The sequence below is a fragment of the Odontesthes bonariensis genome, chromosome 14, assembly GCF_027942865.1.
Source record: "Odontesthes bonariensis isolate fOdoBon6 chromosome 14, fOdoBon6.hap1, whole genome shotgun sequence".
Lineage (NCBI taxonomy): Eukaryota > Metazoa > Chordata > Actinopteri > Atheriniformes > Atherinopsidae > Odontesthes > Odontesthes bonariensis.
Window position 1 is genome coordinate 14,225,064 of NC_134519.1, and position 18,841 is coordinate 14,243,904.

The 18,841-nt window shown below is 45.7% G+C and overlaps 1 protein-coding gene across 1 annotated transcript in view; it reads left to right on the forward strand.

Annotated features, from left to right (window-relative positions):
• The first annotated feature begins 1,661 nt into the window (after window positions 1-1,661).
• The window catches only part of skila (SKI-like proto-oncogene a), a 30,388-nt gene continuing 13,208 nt past the window's right edge, over window positions 1,662-18,841 (forward strand). The window contains exons 1-2 of the mRNA XM_075483037.1: window positions 1,662-1,773; window positions 3,913-5,201. Of these exons, the coding sequence (XP_075339152.1) occupies window positions 4,080-5,201 (1,122 nt within the window). The 5' untranslated portion in view covers window positions 1,662-1,773; window positions 3,913-4,079. The remainder of the gene's footprint in view (window positions 1,774-3,912; window positions 5,202-18,841) is intronic.

The following is an 18,841-nucleotide window of genomic DNA, read 5'->3' on the forward strand; positions in this document are numbered from 1 at the left end:
CTAATCTTATCAATGCAATATTCAGTTTTTGATTTTTTGCAATTTATCTAAAATACGAAGTCATTAAAAAAGTCAATCAATCAATCAATCAATCAATCAATCCTTTTTTATATAGCGCATTTCAGACCACCGGCAACTCAATGTGTGAATTGTCTTTAAATGTATGCATTTGCTTACAGTGGAGATACATTCAGATGTTCCCACAGTTACGTGTTTCATAAGTGTGTAATTATGTGAATGTAAGAAGCGTTATTGTTAGATCAGACTAATTTAAAGTTGCAGTGTGAAATGATGAGAAAGGAAAAGTAAAACTGTTGTTTCAATTAGTAATCACTAAGGTTTTATAATCTTAGAATTAACCCTTTACAGTAGTTTCCCACCATAGAGAGTACATAGAAGAAGAGTTATGTTCAAAAGGGAGAATTCATGACTACTTTAAATGCTGTTTATGTGAGAAGACTGACGGGACACATCTGAGAATTTGAGGATCATGCTTTTTATGTAAAGAAAAAACATGAAGATGTGAAGATAATTCGGGGTAAGGAAAATCACTTAGTTAGCTGCAACCTTTCAGTTCACCACTAGAAGTCACTACATCCACATACTTGACCTTTAACATTACTTGGTAAAAGAAAAACACACTATAAATGTGAGATGTACTGTCTTCTAAAATGTATTCATCGGTACAATGTTGGCAGAAACACTTTTATTTACCTCGCTGGATGTCATCTACTGCTAAGCGAGCCAGTTATCCTCTTTTTTCAGCTGGCCTTTTTTGCCAGTAGGAAAGTTGTCTTTTTTGTTGTTGTTTTTTCGGTGAATGGCTGCAAATGTCTTACAGACATGTTTGCCCACCTGTTTCACTGGGCAAAATCTTGCGATAGCACAATAGCTGCTTCCTCGGCTCAGCGCTTATGGATATCATTGCCATGATTCGTTTTTATAGCCACAGGGGTGGGAAAATTGAACACAAGTCTGATGAATAATGCAATGATTTTTATGTGACTGATGACACGTGGTCTGACACATAGCAGCTACTTTGTTATAAAATCTAGTTCCTTTAAGGTATTAGTTAAAGGTGTCCCGCCTCCTCTTGATAACACCACTTGCATCAGTGATTTTCCTGTAAAAATGAAAGATGTAGCCTAATTTTTTATTTTTTAGCAATATTACATTTTTTTGGGTGGTGACATGATATTTAGATGACATTTTAGAGTTTTGTCTAACATTCTTGTGTTGGAATATACTAAAAAAAAATAGACAACTGTCCAATCTATGTGTTTATATGTCTGTGACGCATTAAATCTGTGATAAAAATGAGTTAAAAAAAAAAAAAAGATAAGGAGTAATAGCTATGTAAGAGATTTCACTATTTTCTTATAATGACGTAAAAGTAAAGGTGTATCAAAGAGTATTAGAACCGGACCGTTTAACGACCTCCAAAAGTCCCCGTGCCCCAGTTTTGATCTCTCCTCTGACCTACAGAGTGTCTGTCTCCCCCCGCGTCTGCTCACAGCTTTACCTGCAGCTGGAGGGAACACTTGTCCCAGACTGTGCCAGACAGACAGGCAGACAGGCGGACCGACAGACTAGAGACACCCCCGCATAGTTTCCGTCAGCCATGTGACGTCTCCGCCTCTCAGCCTGTGTGCAGTGTGACGTTACGGCGCTGTAGTGGAGCCTCTAGCTGCATCTTGTTGACGCTCCGCCAGGCTTTTCCAGTATTGAGAAGACCCCGAGCGAGTGAGGACGACCGACACAGCGTTCAGGCAAGTGTTCGCCGTTAAAGGGGGATGGAGTTTTTTTTTTAAATTTAAAATTTAAATGGAGCCGTTAAATAGGAAAGGTTGTAACGGTTCTCAGTCTGTGCTCAACGGCTGAATTCCTGCGTTTATTCGCAGTCAACGGAGGGGGTGAAGCTAATCTGTTTTAGCCTGCCGTATCGCTTTCTATCGGGGGTTAGCCTGCCGTAATATTAGCGCTTTCGGTCCGCTGGGTTAACCTGCTTATCGGTCACTGTGCTGGGTTCTCCTGTCCCACTAAAGTGGGGGGTTATCACACAGTCCGCCGTAGCGGATCGTGATGTTTGTCAGTGTGCTGAACCGAACCAGGTCAGTCTGTTTTTACTATCTCCCGTTTTTTTTTGTTTTTTTTACCGTAGACACCGGGTTAATTTAGCCAGTCTGTCGTAGCTGTTCGTACCGGGCAGCTAGCGAAAAGACCAGCTTTTACTGACTTACACTGAAATTACTTTTTTTTTTTACCCACTCACTACACGTCTGAGTCGTAGACAAGTCAAAACACAACCCTGCTTTCCTAATGTCACACTCAAATGCGGAATATTTAATGTTGCATCTCAAGTGATTTTACACCTGCGTTTATCGGACTCGCCGTGGTCGGAAACCCCGCCGTGCCCTCGGCAGGTCGGCGTGTGCGTAACGCCCGACCTGCCGTGCCTTCCCAGACCAGACTGTAGTGTAGACAGTGAATGTCATTATCAGCACTGTCTGCATACCAGTGCCGAGCCAGCAGAGGAGGCGAGCTACAGACGGGGAGGAAGAGGGGGAGGAGGGGCAGCTTCATACGCGGTGTCCTTGCAGCAAAAAAAAAAAAAAAAGAAAAGAAATGATACCAGAAGTGCAGGGTGAAACAAGAAACGACTTTCCTAGTTGTTGTGAGGTTTCTTTGAGAAATAGGTGTTGTGTTCAGAGGGGCACTGCGGGCGTTTTACTACCAGACAGAAATAAAACGATATAATTGGAGGATTTTAGCAGCCAAACCGGAGTCCCGAGCAAGCTCGGGTGGAAGGTGGCTCCCCGTAGACCCCCATTTATTGGTCGGCGGTGTGATTAGCCATGTTCATATTGTGTCAAATTAGACTACATCTCGGTCGGCCTAACGGTGGTATTTGCCCTTAAAACGCCCAACAAACATCCACCCGCTTCGGAGTGGAGCTGGATGGAGGTTTCTGCGCCGCAGCAGCGTTTCACTCTATGGGGGGGAGGGGGGGGGGAGAAAAAGAAAAAGCAACGGGATACTCGCTTTTTTCAGATGCTTGCAATTCCAGAAGCTATTGTAGAATAACCTCTGCCTGTGTGTCTGTACTGTTTCGAAAGGTTGGTGTTTCGATAAAGAACATTTCACCGCAGCGCAAGCAGTGAAATTATTCAAGTTGAAGCGCATTAAATCTGTATTGTGTCATATTGCAGCAGTGGCCATTATGAACTACCTACCCCTTCAATTGAAATTGGGGACACACCAGGGTTATTGTTGTTTACCTTATTTTACGGGTCGTAAAACCCGAGAGTAATAAGGGGAAACACCGCTCACCACAGTGCTGCATGTCACGCTGTGAGCAGACCCGAGGAGGGGAGGGCTGCTGTTAACGCTTTTATCAATTGTTTTTCATGGAGTTGATGGGGTCAGCGTGGGGTAAGCAGACCGAGAGCAGACCACATTGTTGCTGGGAAGGAGACTTTCATTTGCAAAGTTTTTCTTTTTTTCTTTTTCTGCCCTCTATTAACAATGTAATAAGAGAGGGGCAGGGTGGTGGAGTAGTCTGGTCAACTGGTTTCGCTTGTTAAAATTCTCACCAGGCGCTGTAGTGTTTAGTTGAAAACCTTTGGAGGGAACCGGGATGTAAATTCCAATGTGGGTTCAGCTGCAAGGGCTGGGAAAACCTTGTGTTTGTGTGAAGTATGGTAATGGCCATTTGGTGTAGTGGGCCGAGCTAACGATCACTGGCCTCTTCAGCCTCAAACAAGGACGGCATAAAACATTACGATCTTTTAAGGGCTTTTCCCGTAACATTTGTTTAATGCACAGTGTTTAGTTTGATAGTTTGAAGTTGATAGTTTAGAAAGACTGCTTCTTTTGTTCTCTAACCTCCTGTTTCTTTTCATGTTCAGGTAGCGGATCAGAACATAAACTACGGTAACCTTTCATCATGCGTGTGTCTAACTACAGGAAGATTTGTGTCATTTAAAAAAAAAAAAGACTTGAGGAGGAGAAAGGACACAGGACAGCAAGAGCACTTAATCGTAGAGAAGACAAAAGCGGCAGCAACCCTGCGCTCAGATATGGCCAGCACCCAGACCAGTTTGAAAACCCCTTTCAAAGACTTGGCCTCGTTCAAGGGCAACATGAAGCGGCTGTACAGAGAGCGAATGGAGGACGCACCCATCAAGAAGCGAGTGATGGCGGAGATCAACCTGAAGCGGCGCAGCTTGGATTCCCTGCCAAAAACTCCCAAGGTAAAGAGGGAGCAGACTGAGGATCTGCACCATGACGCTGACATGGGTTTGGAGGGCCGGGCCGAACTGCACGTGATGGGCTCTGCTAAAGCCCTAGACCTGAGTCCTGGGCTCAAACACACACTGGCCCAGTTCACCCTCAGCAGCCAGAGCTCCCTCGGGGGTCCAGCTGCCTTTTCGGCACGTACAGGCCACGAGCATTCCCCTGCAGGCATGCCCCCTCTACCCTCCCCTCCTGTTCTGGGAGGAGGCCCTCTGCTGGTTCCCTGTGACAGCTCCACTGAACTCACCCACTCGCTGCTGGAAGGAGAGTCCATCTCCTGCTTCGTTGTTGGGGGGGAGAAGCGGCTCTGCCTGCCCCAGGTGCTCAACTCTGTGCTCCGCGACTTCTCACTGCAGCAGATCAACACCGTGTGCGACGAACTCTACGTCTACTGCTCACGGTGCGACGCCGAGCAGCTGCACATCCTGAAGGTGCTGGGCATTCTGCCGTTCAACGCACCTTCCTGTGGCCTCATTACGCTGACGGACGCACAGCGGCTGTGCAATGCTCTGCTGCGTCCCGGGGCAGCCTTGTCTGCCGACCCCAGCGGTAAGCTGTCGGCCCAGGGCCTTCTGAAGGAGAGCGAAGCCAGCTTCCAGGTGGAGCACCAGTGTCTGGGGAAGTGCCAGGGTCTCTTTGTGCCCCAGTTCTACACCCAGCCGGAGGCACCCTGCATCCAGTGTGTCGAGTGCCAGTTGCTCTTTTCACCACAGAAGTTTGTCATGCATTCACACAAGTCACCCGATAAGAGGACCTGCCACTGGGGCTTTGACTCCGCCAAGTGGCCCTGCTACCTGCAGCTTGCCAGGAAGTACCAGGGGACCCCTGAGGAGCCCAAGCTCAAGCAGCTGTTGGATGAAGTCAAAGAGAAGTTCCACTATCAGCTCAAGATGTCACTAGACAAAGTAAGTGCACTTCTGAGTGAATTTCGGTGTGAACCGTTTCTGTTTTTTCATCATTTGCATGCATTACAATCTCCTCCATCACAACTGTATTCAACCATTTTGCGTGTTTTGAAGGTCTCCACACACTCAATAGCTGACACATTTTCTGTCGTGGTTCAGTCCTTATGGCTCGTGTTTTCTTAAGTCTGCGATGACCTAGTGTTTGTCTGAGGCCTGGGACAGGCGGTGAAATCTGCCTGGCCAGGTCTGATCAGATGAGGTTAGACCAGCTGGCCACAGCTGAGGAGGAAGTACATCATTTGTCCCCTGAGGTCAGGTGGAGGTCAGTGGGAATGCCACTCAACAAAAGGCCAATATAAGAGACTGAAACTGCAGCACTGGAATTGAATACCTGTCAGCCAACAAATAAGTAACTTCTAGTTTGCTCTCAATAGGTGGAATTTGTCATTTTGCACTTTCTATGGCAGTTATAGAAAATGATAACCTGGTGTTTTCCACAATGAAACATTTTTGTCTGTTTGGTCATTCATTTATAAACTCTTTGAAGAGTTGCTTAGCAACCTGGGGGAAAAAAACCTGCTTCTTTTGAAGAAGAAAATCTCTAATGCTTGAGAATTCATTTTCTCCAAGACACCTTAACCTGCAGGCAAAGCTGAAATTGAAATTGCTTTCATTGCATTGCTACATCTCATCATCAATGCCCTGAATGCTGCGCTCCTCCAAAGAAGATGGTTTTGTTTTTTTTGTTTTGTTCTGTTGTGTGAAAAAAAGGAAAAAAATCACATCAGTATGTCATTGAAGCCACAAGGCCAGTAGGTCTATAGAGGTTAGGCGTTCAGTGATGGAGAATCTCTAGATTCTTACCCTCGCATTAAGTGGTTTGTGTCTCCTGACCTCCCTCTGACCACAGCGGACCAGCCCTTTTGTGTCGTTTTCTTGGTAAAGATGGGGTCGTGTTTTTGCCTGTTTGGTGCGGTTTGTTCACACTTGGATGCACAAGTGCAGATAGATTTTTTTTTTCTTCCTACAGCCCTTGCTATCACGGTTTATTTGTCACCATCACTAACAAGGTGGTTACTCGTGTGTGAGACTGCAGGTGTCAAAAAATATAAATGTTTCTATATGTGAGATTGGCAAAATGATTTGCCTCTTTCACAGTCTGGTTAACTCGGGGTGTGAATGTGGCGGAAATACCGTCTGCCGTCCCGACCACATTCCTGTCCCGCCTCTTCCCAACTTTCCTTCTCCTCTTCCTCTGTCTTGTTTAAAGGTATGCATCCTGGAAGATGCAGACATTCTTTCTCAGAGGCAAAGACATTTTGATACCACAGCAGAAACGCACAAACAGAGTAAACAGACGCAGACCACAGGACACAGAGGCACCAAAACACACGCACTGTCACGGTGGATGATGAGTCTCTGTATTTTTTATGTGTGAGACATCGCTGCTGTGTGTGTTTGTGTAATGGGTAGAAGACTGGAGGCTAGTATGACACATCTTTGTCTTTCAGTCTCAGTCTTTGCCACACTCTCTGGAGCCTGTGTCTCACCACAAAATCAAGGTGCTGTCGTCTCCGTGAGGTGGTTTCCACTCTCTTTTTCTCGCTCTTTAATCTCGCTGGTAGTGACAGGATTTGAGCTTGTTCCGCTGTTTGTTGAGGTTTGGCTTCATTAGAAATGGTGTTTTAGTGAAAATGTATGTAACTGATAAGCTTGTGTTGACAGAGACGTACAAAGTCATTAATGGTCACATTCCTGGAAAGATAAATGCATGGAAGCCTCCAGGAAACAGGTGATTTTTTTTGGCATTAAAAGAGGATGCCACTTCAGTCCCCTCTGACTGAGCGGATGTATGAGTGTGTGAAAGGTCAGTAGCTAGAGAGCAAGGTTACGCGGCAGTGTCCCGCTTCACTCAGTCAGAGCGCAGTGGTTCCCCTCCAAGTACAGCCACTTTCTGTTTGTGTATTTGCGTAATGAAAGTGTGTTTGAACAGGAAGTGAGGCAGACGGACATGTCTCTCACACTGAACATCCTCCAGACTCTCTGTGTCCAGCCGCCTCCTCTGCACTGGCTGTGTGACTCATATTTTCCACATCCCAGTGGATGTTAGTAGAAGGCCAGCCAGGCAGCTTATGTAGTCACACATGCTTTTAAGAAATATGGTTCACTTCAGTGTGTTGGTCTAACCCTAAATGTTTTCCCATGAGCCCTTATTTACACACAGTGTCACTGTGTACATTTACAAGCAGCTCAGTTTTACCAGAGGGTTCTGGTACCTCAGAAGAGAAGAGACACAAACAAGGGGAGCCTTCTGGAAGTCCCCCCCCCCGACTTTCTCCGATGGCTACTAGGTCTATATCCTGTTAGGAGTGTTTGGTCTGAGAATGAGCATTAAAAACTCCAGGACCTGCGCTCCATAAACGGCGCCTTGTGCCTGGAGGCACTGCTGCCCTGTCTGCAGCTCCCTGCTGTGTAAATAGAGTTTGTCAGACAGACGCCACTACCAGACAGCAACAAGCTGATGCCTTATCATACAAATTATTTTACACATCGAACAATGACTTCATTTTGCCCACAGGGGTTGGGACAGTCCGCTACAGTTACGACCGAGTCATCAGGTGTCGTCAGTTTAGAGTTTTTTTGGGGGGTTTTCTAAGAAAACAGCAAGTAGCCTAACAGAAATTCAGATGTGATGATGACCCCCACCACCTTGTGAAACTATTGCATGTCTTGCACTTTTGTAAAGGAATATGTTACAAAACACCTAAATGAAAAAAAAAAAAATCCCCAGATGTACCAAGTTGCATCTAAAGATGTATTATGTAAACATTTTTGTTTTCATTCTTGCATGTGGACCTTTTGCGGTATTATTTTTTTTATTTTTTATTCTTCAATGAGGAAACATCTATTTGTTCCAGCCTGTGGTTTTTGACAGTGATGAATTATGCGCTGATACTTTACGGTATGTCTCTGAACCTTAGCAAGCACGATCCCCGACATCTTGAACATGTGTTGCTTATTTGCCTCAGCCTTGCTCGCAGTGTTGTGCTGGCTCACAGTCAGCGGAGTCAGACGGAGAGAACAGGCTTCCTCTGTCTGTCTCCCCGGTCGGGCTGACACAGTGGCTGCGGCACAGACGGCAGACAGCTGCATCTCTCTGGCTTCCCCTATTTGCTATTTGGAAACCAGTGACTTCATTACCACAGAGCAGTGCAGCTGCACTCTCTGGCTGGCCCCTGAGCTGTCTGCTCTGTCTGCTCTGTCTGTCTGTCAGTCATTCTCTTAGGCTGTGTCTAATTGGATTTTGGCAGACATACTAATCATTCACGGCGCTGCATTTGGTATCTTTCTCTCCTTCAACTACCTCTATCTGGACGTTCATCTTCAGTCGGCTTTCTTCTATTAAGTTTAGGCCCTCGCATGTCTTGACTTATTAACTTCAGTCGGCTTTTCAATGCAATCTTTTGCTCATCATCGTCTCCTTCTTCTAAATCTGACTCTACTTATTTTTGCCCAAACTTATCTGTACAGTCAAAGCCTCCCAGGCCCCAATCAGCAAACAGTAACAAAGTAAGCAGCCAATGATCTGATAGGTTGATCGTTACATAAGTAATAAGACCACTTGTGTGCGTCGGTGAGGCATATAAGTGGAAAGGCCAGTGGCTATTGATTGGGTCTCCAGCCTTGATGGATGTTGCAAGTCACTGTTGACATGGACACTGAATACAGTAACCGACAAGAGAAGGAGGAAACGGGAGAGTGAAATGAGGAGACTCAGTTATAGTGGCTGCAACCAACGTTACACAAGTTCCCGTCTATGTTCGGACATGCATACCAATCTCCCAAATGAACCTCACTTCTGCTTGTGCTGTCGTTCACCTCACTTTTAAACCTCAGTCAAGCTGACGTTGTGCAGAGCTGACATGAAAAGGTACGGTCATCTCCAGGGAATGCAGCTGAGCTGATGAGCCAAGATGAGGAAGTGGACCCAAACAAGTCTTGGTTGGGGCTGTTACAAGTTGGTCAGGATGTTGTTTCTGTCCTACACTTTGGTGGTCTTCCATGACCCTGGCCCTGTCTGTAACTATGAGGTTGTAACTAGGGGCTTGGGGCCCTCCTATCCCTGGAGTTGAAAATTAACCTCCATGAGACCTGAGCTGAACTGCAAATCTATCCTGTAACAGCCCTCTTGGTTGGCCAATCACATGCCTTCTTGCTTGCATTTCCCTTGCTTACATTCACCCCAGCCCGAGACACCCATACACATATTTCTACGTCTGTGCGTTTTCCAAAGAACAATGAGTCACTCATACTGAATACACAGCTGCCCCTTTGAACGCTGGTCCAGAGTAACCTACAGTCCATGATGCCTGTATGTAGTTTGGGGAGAGTGTTCATGTTCACGGTGCACAACGAGCTACGCCTCAGCTTGTGTTTGCTGCTTGTTGTAAAGAGCTGTGTGGGGCCCCACAAAGTAGGAGGGGCTGTGCCGAGGGGCCTCTGGTATGTCACCATCAGGCCAGTGCCAGTATTATAGAGCTGTAATAGCACTGCAGCTTACTGGAGGAATGCCATAGTCATTAATTCTCACTCTTAAACAGATAAGAATCTTGATACTCAGGTTTTAGGCGTCACATGGTCACAGGCCTCGGTCACAGTTCATTCCACCACTTGAATTAGTTTTGTATCAGCTCATAGCCCATCCTCTACATGGCGTCTCCATATTACAAATGCACTGTTGGTCTGCAGGTGATGGTTTCCCACCTCAGTTGCAGCTTGTTAGTTTTTACTGTCTCCTCGGTTGGACCCTTTTCCCACCTCAGCAGCAGAGGACGAGGATCGTGTGCCGCCATGGGAGTGACGTGAGCTGTGCATAGAGGCAAGCAGCAGAGAGGGGTCTGTTTAGGTACACAGGAGCTACTGCCACGTCTTTCAACAGTCGCATAGACTAAACACACTGGCCAAGCCCCTCCCATCTACATGTCCTGGAGGCTTCAAAACTGCCCTGGACTGACAGCCTATTTGCATGTTCGCTGCTATCTGCCTCTCCCCCTCAGGGTAGCAGACCAGTTTGTTGCTTCAGTGGAAAATGAGGGTGAGAACAAGTGAAACGAGTGGGGTATATAATGGGCTACAAGTCCAAACAAGGCTGTTGGAAGAGAAAAAAGGCTTGAATCGCTACTCGTCTGACTTGCTTTCCCCAGGTTGTTTTGCATGAGACTGGAAAAATGGGGAGTCTTGCTATTACTTAATGGATGTGTTGATGAGAAGAATAACTGTCCACTGTCTGGTCTCCCTGGAAGACATTCAGAGGAGCAGGTTGTGTGTGCGCTGGGGGCATGGTGTACTGGGAGGTATACTGTAAAGGGGCTGTGGGAGACTGCCAACTTGTGTATGTTGTGTGCAAGCAGAGAGAGTGCGTTTGCATTTGAAAGGCTATTCTGTGCCACTCTCCCTGTGGGAATGGTGATTAATGAAGATATAAATGGAGGAACCCAGAGACAGTGCTTTCCATAGGAGAGCCACATACACAACATACAGACACTTAAACTCCTCTTATCATATTTTCTTCCACAGTCTCTCAGACAAGGAGATAAGCACAGGATATCTAAGGCATGTCACGGGTTCCCACTGGGCCACCACACAGCACATTAAACCCAGCTACTACATTGATCAATTATGCATGTTTCAAACATGGGGAAATCAGGGGGGAAAGCAGCACTATTACACAAATCCCTTCTCTCCATTTTGCTGGTAATTTATTTGCCTTTTTGATAATGGCTCATGATTTCCAGATGGAAGTAAATCTTCTTATGTCATTTCAGATTAGTTGTCCACGTTCTTATGTCAAACGACCACACATGCTCAACAGCACACGGTGGCAGCCAGGTTAAGCGCTGCCATGACCCGTTGCCAGTTTTGACCCAAAGCCTAGAGACCAAACAAAAACAGAGAGCACAGCAAAACTGCCAAGCTGTAGACCTGCTAAGCTTGGATTACGTGCCTATGTTAAGTCTTTCATTTTTCAGCCTCGCCTTTGCTCCACTAACTTCAAACACACTGGTAGTTTCTATACCCTGTAAATCCTTATCTCACCAGGGGCGAGAGTGATGTTGCTCAAGGCAAAACTGTAAAGTTAGTAACGAGGAAGCAGACTGCATAAATGGGTGAAACAAGTGGAATTTTTTTCCCTTTGCCTGCTCCTCCGTCTCTTTCTGTCTCTGCTTTGCCAAATGCTGATGTGTTTATCTCAGTGTTATTCCCACCTTCAGTGACGCTGCTCTTGGGAATTATCCATCTTGCTGATATTTCCTAAGGCAGACGCACGCATGCAAACATACCGTCTTCTTTGCCTCATCCCTCAAGGGGTCATACCAACTCGTCTAGATCCTGTAAATAGAAGACTTCTGCATCTGGATTTCCCTCTGGATCCCCAGTGGCCCCTTAACTCTTTACAGCACAAACTAAGCAGCAGACAATTATTGCAGTTGTTGACTTCCAGATGCATTTAATTAACAGCTTTCATAGGTAAAATGTTGTTCTTTTGAGTATGTTTCAGCTATGAAAGCCTGATTAGGTTGGATATATTGAAACTGGTGGGTGGACTTTGGCATCCATACATTCAAAATAATAGATAAGTCTATTAACAAATAGACTCTGTTTAACATTTTGCTGCGACTTGTAGTTCAACAGCCTCGCTGCTGGGGAAACTTGGCCTTGAGAGCCTTTTTATCCTTGATTTTATCTTTCGGAGCATGTGGCACTGCCTTGTGGTTTAGTGTCTGGCTACAGTTTAGCCAGTTCCTATGACATGTGCACTTTGTAGAGCCAGACATTTTATTTGTCATCATCAAAATTAACTGGCTGAGACGCATCCTGATCCCAAATGAGGCCATATGCATATTAGTTCTTTGTAAGAGTGACTCATGTGGAGGGAAGAAATTCAGCCCTCAGTCTCATGATGTAAAATTTTGGCAGGGTTGCCTTTTCTGTCAGCTGCTTTGGCAGACAACCGTGTTCGTCATTTTCTACCCAGTAAAGCACTGCTCCTCATAAAAGTACAAAAGGTACTCTTGGACTTGGAGTTTTGTCCCTGCGTCGTTAGATATGCGCGAAAACCTGACCCGAACTTTGATGACATCTCTTATTAGAGAGATGACAACAGCGGCACAGGATACTGTCACAGTCTGCAGTCAAAGGGTCACACAAACAAATCACAACCAGCACCAACCACTTCCTTCCCTCACCACGACAGCCCTGTCCTGCAGCGTGAGTCACAGCGCTCTATCCGTCCTGCGGTCGGCTCTCCACTCATCAGCGTCACAGTGGAGCCAGGACAAAGATTCATCACCGTCCTGGTTTTGCACTCAGTCAGTTTGATCTTCGCCCAGGTGTGTTCACTTAAAGCTCTGACTCAACCGTAATCAGATTTACCAAACCCAACTGCGCTGTGCCTGGGCTGCTGTTAGGCTCGCCTCAGATGTTAACATGAGCCCTGTGTGAGTCTGGTGACTCTGAGCGTTTCAGTCACATAGGAAGTTTCGAGTTTTTTGTTGTGATAGAACAGAAAAGAAATGGAATAGAAAAACACTTTATTCATCCCCCAATGGGGAAAATTCGAATTAGTCAAGTAGCTCAAAAAATGATAAATATTTACAATGATTGTATATTAGACAACAACAATAATAATACTGCTAATAATAATAATAATAATAAATGACTAAATAAATAAATAGATTTGAGAAGAACATGTCAGCAGTTACTGTTAAAAAGCCTTATGGCTGTGATGCACATTTAGGAGGATTAGAAATAAAAGTAACGAGTGGATTTCCCTGATCAATGGTCTATAAGTAGGTGTGGCTGCTTGTCAGAAAACTGCTTTGAAAATGATAGATGGTGACATGGCAGCTGATGGATTTGCATTATAGTAGCTGTGTGTGTGTGTGTGTGTTTGTGCGCGACAGGGAGACAGTAGAGCCCAAGGGGCCTAGAAGGCAAAGCCAAGCTGCCCGTGCAGAGAGGAGCAGTGAAGGCTTCAAACAAGCTCCTGCATGTAATATGAATGAGAGCTGAGCTCCCTGCAGAACAGTCAGAGAACCCAGGGCCTGCTTGGATTTAACTGCCTCTCCTTGCATGTGTCTGTGATAGATTTGACCCTGCGGGGCATTTTGGCCAGGTGGAGTTTTCTCTTTGTTGCACTCTGACTTTATCGCTGGTCTGTCCCCCCCCGACTTCCTTCTTTCCCCCTCCTCTGCGCCCCTCTGGCCTCATCGCAGACAGTGACAGCAAACCAGGCTCTGACATTTACTGCAGTATTCCATATTACAGCAGAACAGTGTTCCTGTGCTGAGGAAGAAGTAAACAAAGAGTAGATGGGTGACCTTACATAAGGTCCTGTAAAGAAACTTAAACTCTCACAGTAAAAATATTTCAAAACCCCGAGGAAGAGGCACAGATAAAATAACTTAAGACATGTAATATAGTGATAGATTAAGTTAGGTAAATGACCATTGATGCTAGCTGTTGTTAAGCACATCAAGCAACTAAGTTGCTGTTTGAAGCACACATCAGCCTGCATTTTGAGGCATTTTATTGGATCCTGTGTAATTTATTGCAAAGAAAGCAGGTCGGGCTGTGTCTCCATTTTGTGTTTTCTCTCTCTGTAGTGATAGCAGTGCATTGCTGGCTCGCTGACAGCCTCTCTCAGCTTTCAGTCTGCTTAGCAACGCTCGTCCTCTCTGCAACTCTCTCACTCCCCTCTTGTCTCTAAGCACGGAGCATGGAGTTGTTTCATCCATTCGAATTGTAAGCCAAGTTCCCGTGTATAGAAAACTACACGCCTGACTTGTGTTTTGGTGGTAACAGCAGCGTGTGTGCATAACCGCTCCTACCTGCAGATTTTAACCTGCATGCGAACAGCATCCCATAGTAGCAAGTTTTTGTGGAGAGTTTCTCTTTCAGTTTTTAGGTATTGTAAATCACACATATACACACAGTGGCCCAGATGAAGCTCCGATGATGAGTACAGTCATCCACAGACAAGACAAGGGCCCACTGGCCTCGTTCTCTGTCGATTTGTGCCCCCCTGGGAGCATGAAGTGTGTCTACTCGTGTCTGTATTTGTTTGCTTGTGGTAAACTGCGTCATCCTCCCACATTGCTCTTTGATGGAGCCGCTGTCTGTTTACTCATGTGTGTGCATCTTTGTGTGCATGTGTCTCTCTGTCTCATGGCCTGGTTCCCTCACATAGGTGAGCCCCAGCAGCTTCAGTAATTAATGTTCCAGGGGGGCACCGGCGAAGGAAAATGGAGCACACACACTGAGTTGCTCTGCTGGAGACGGCGAGCTGCAAATGTGCAGTATATTGAGATAGTATCCTCATTATCGCATGGATGATTTTTAACTGCCTTTCACAGTCAGACACACTTACTTTGTAAAATACATGCAGGTGTTAACAGGCTGTAAGGCTTTGTGTTAATCTAATGACCTACCTTGGTTAGATGTCATTGGTTTTAATAGAATTTCCCAGAACAAGTCATGAAATTGGTTCAAGCTGGTTGTCAAAAGGCTAAATCATATTTGCTCTTGGATAAAGCGATGTGATTTTAACTGTAGCATAATTCACTTGTATTTCTTTTCCAGAAAGTCAAAGTAGAATTGATCAGTTTCAGCAGTATTTATCTGTCACTACCTTTAAAATATTCTGTGTCATAGACGGTGTATGTGTGTGAGATGTGGGGCTAGGGGATTACTTTAGCCTGAGCGGCCAACCTAATTCCAGTCAGACAATTTGTCCATTCATGAGGTAACATCATTACAACCCTCCACATACACTGCAGCGAACGTAGACTGGAAGCCGCCTGGGACTCGGCTGTGAAACATGAGAAACAGAGGAGCTAGAGAGGGAGATGAATAGAAAAATTGATCGAGGGAGTATAAAGAGGCGTCTTTTATGTGAAGGATCCTCCAGAAATACTGATGTCGGTTTCTAAATTAAACCCCTGTCTGCCATAAACCTGCAGTAGCTGGACAGTAGATTGTGCCTTTATTAGGGGGAGATTCTTCACTCCCGCTTTTATAACTGCCTTCATTTTCTGCCATGGAATCCCATGAGCTGTGTCTCCGTCAGGTCCCATCGGTTGTAGCTGTCAAGCCTGTGTTGTGTGGATTGTAAAATGGCTGACTGGAACTCTAGCTGTGGAGAGAGCTCAACACTTTGGCGGTGAGGGGGGTTGGAGTTGATTGTGCATGTTCGACTGTCTAGACTTATTGCCCATGTGGCGCAAAAATGTACTTGAGGCCCGAAGCCAAGTCAAGTTGGGAATAAACCTGTCCTTATCTGCCCCGTGTGTGTGTGTGTGTGTGTGTGTGTGTGTGTGTGTGTGTGTGTGTGTGTGTGTGTGTGTGTGTGCGTGACTCTGGCATGACTAAACAGGCTGATGGTTATCAGTGTGTTCGTCTGGCTCTGATCTTTGTATTTGGAAAAAGGGAGGAACAGATGTGTGTGTCTGGGGAAGGCACAGACAGGCAGACAGTCACATGTTGTCTGTTTGTCTCCTTATTTGTCTTGGCTATCTGCCGATTTTTTTTTTTTCTTTCATTTCCTGTTTCTCTCAGTCACCTGTTTGTCTAACCGTCCACCTGTCAGAGCTGTCCTCACCCACGACCTTCTGTGTTTTATTACCTCTTATCTCGTTGTGCAAGGCTGAAGCGGAAGATAAATAAGTTGAGTAATCTTCATAGCATGAACATTAAGCAAGACCACCATAGATGAAGATGTTCTTTTGTGGCTTTTTTCACAATTTCACTATAGCTCAAAAGAATTTGTCAACAACTGAACACGTAGACCTATAATGAAGTGCACTCATCTAATTTTAAAGGGTTCATCAGAGAGTCTATACGGAAAAAAAAAAAGAAAGAAGAAAAGTATATTCCTTTAATTGCTCCACTTTACTGCCTGGTTCCCCTGTGGGTCTTTATTGATTTGGCTGCTGAGACAAAGTGTGGCTCCCAGTCCATGGATAAATAGCTTATTGGATTAAGACCTCCATATAAAAGCCTCCAGTGTCTCTGCGTGGTGAGCCAGGTGGGACCTCTGAGCACTGGGCCCCGGTAAAACCAGAACCAGCCCCAAAAGACGAGCGCTATTTTCTCTTAGCTCTTCACTGCGAGCAAAAGGCTGTGCCACGTATATCAACTTATTTTTGGTCTTCGAGGAAACAGCGACTTAAGAGACATGAATATTTGTGTCAGTCCATCCTTAAGTATGATCTTTTCACACCTTTTAACCAGGAAGTATCTGTATATCTTCAAACTGATCTTTGACACAGTTGATGACAGCAGCAGTACAGGATGTGGTCTAGAAACAGACAGGGTGTGACTGACTGTTGTAGCGAGCGCCTCAGAGCGTGTGAGCCTCCATTCCTCCCTCACTGTCTGTGGCAGATTGAAAAAGGCACCCAAATAAAAGCTGCTTGCCCTCCTCTGCTGCCCGCTGCTATCCGTCTCCCTTCTGAATGCCAGGCACACCAATGGTGGAGAATAAGGGGGTGGGGGAAAAGGTGGGTGACACTTGCACGTTTTGGGAAACCCTCCAGATTGTGCTGCCTTCCTGGGGTTTGTTTCAGTTTTAACACCAAGCCACTGATGTCAAGATTTGAACAGATGTGGGTATAATTGTGCCAAACAGTGTTAGTGTTGGAGGGTACGGAGGAGATTTTAACAACACATACACACAAACACACAGCCCTGCTGTTATGGGATGAAAGGTCAGAATAAGGCTTGTGTATTCTTTATTATGCCCTAGATAAGATTTGCTATTTGGCTTGTTGAGGCTAGTTGTGTTTTTTTTTTGTGTGTGTGTGTGTGTGTGTGTGTGTGTGTGTGTGTATATTTATATCCTGGGCAGTTTAAAGTTTTAAACTGATGTCAGTTGCCCGTTCTCTGATAATAAACAAAGTCAACTGAGAAAATATATTTTAAGGAGCCTGTAGGAAATAATTCTTGCTAATTTTGTTATTTGCACATTTCCATCTTAAATGATTGAACATTTGCTCCACGGAAATTGCAGCACTTCAGCGTATGCGTGTATGTGCGTGTGTGGCAGACGAGCTGCGTATTTGTTTTATTATGCATGTATGGAGACGGCATGTGTATTTATAGCCAAGAGTAACTTTGAGTGTGTGCGCGTCTGTTGCACCGAGACAGCAGTCATCTGGAGGGTCTACGTGACTGGGTGGGGAGGAGGGGAGCTTGACCCCAGACTTGCTTGCACTCTGTGTGGCAGTGTGTCAGTCTGTGTCAATGGCATGTTCGCCTTAAGCTGAGGAATGCATAAATCACACCAAGAGTATACTTAGAGTAGAAACTAGCCTCCTCTTGGTATCGGCAAGGCTGAGCAGCCTGAGAGTTAACACTTAGATCATCTGCAGTCTTCTGCAACAAAGAAATTGGATGGCTGTCAACTTTTTGTGACGTTAAAAGCGGTCACCTGAAGCAGAAGTCAGCAGATTGAATGATAATGCTGGTGCACTGCTAGCACAGCCAATTATGGAATCTGGTGCTCCTCGCCGAATCACATTTTTGCTCTAAAATATACACAAAAAAAAAACCTCAATGAATTGCAAAGTGCACAAGCTTGAAATTGCATTATTTAAAATATTCCAGCACACAGGACAATGTGAGCCTCCAGTGTAAGTTAGATTTTCGTGCTTTGCTGTAGGACGCACAGATGTCGCTCACAGCTGAAACAGGAAAGCTAAAACGCTCTCTGCCTGTTTCTCAAGCTGTGCGTGGCAATGCACAGGACCTAGAGTCATGCATATGTGCTACAGTAGCACGAGTAAATGCTGGGTTTAACACCACCGGAGTAAAAACAAGGAGCACTTTCCGCTACATTAGTGCGTGCGTCTGTTGCAGAAATGTCATGTGCGCTAACGGACGGAGGACTGAACTGAGGCTCTGGAAATGGGTCATCGTGGGAGTTCACATGGCCGTGTGTCTCTAGAGCAGTGCGTTTCACTGCGCTGCTAGTGTGTAGCTGCGGCAGCAGGCAGACTGCTGGTGATTAGGAACAACAGGGCAGAGTTCAGCTGAGCGAGTGTGTGGAATGCTAATCCACATTGTCATAAGGCGAGCCTCGGCCCGACAAAGGGCTGGAGACGTACGGGGGTTAAGGGCTGTTTGTGTGTGCTACACGTGTGTGTCGCAGGAGCAGCCCAGATAAGAGAGGTGCTTCATTACTGAAGATTAGAAGCGAGTAGTAGCCTGGCGTGTGTGGTTGTATGTTAATAAATTAAGGTGGGGGTGGGAAGATAGGAGAGGAAAACAGTTGTGTTGAAATGTGCAAACGTTTGCACCCGCACACACTCATTAAGGAACAGAGAACACAGAGCAGTAGTTGTAATCAGCAGGGGTGTGTGTGGGCGTTAAGCTGTCAACTGTCAGGTGAGCAGGAATTACGGGGAGAGACGGGGGGGACACGGGGGGGGACCCGGGTGCAGGCTGCATCTCTTCCTCTTCCTATCATACTTGCACTTCTGTCTGATCCAGAAAACCAGATCTTAACCCCCAACCAGTACCATCGCCCTCCAATAAAGTCATTTGGCTTTCCCAAGCTGAGGAAATAGCTCTGGATGATC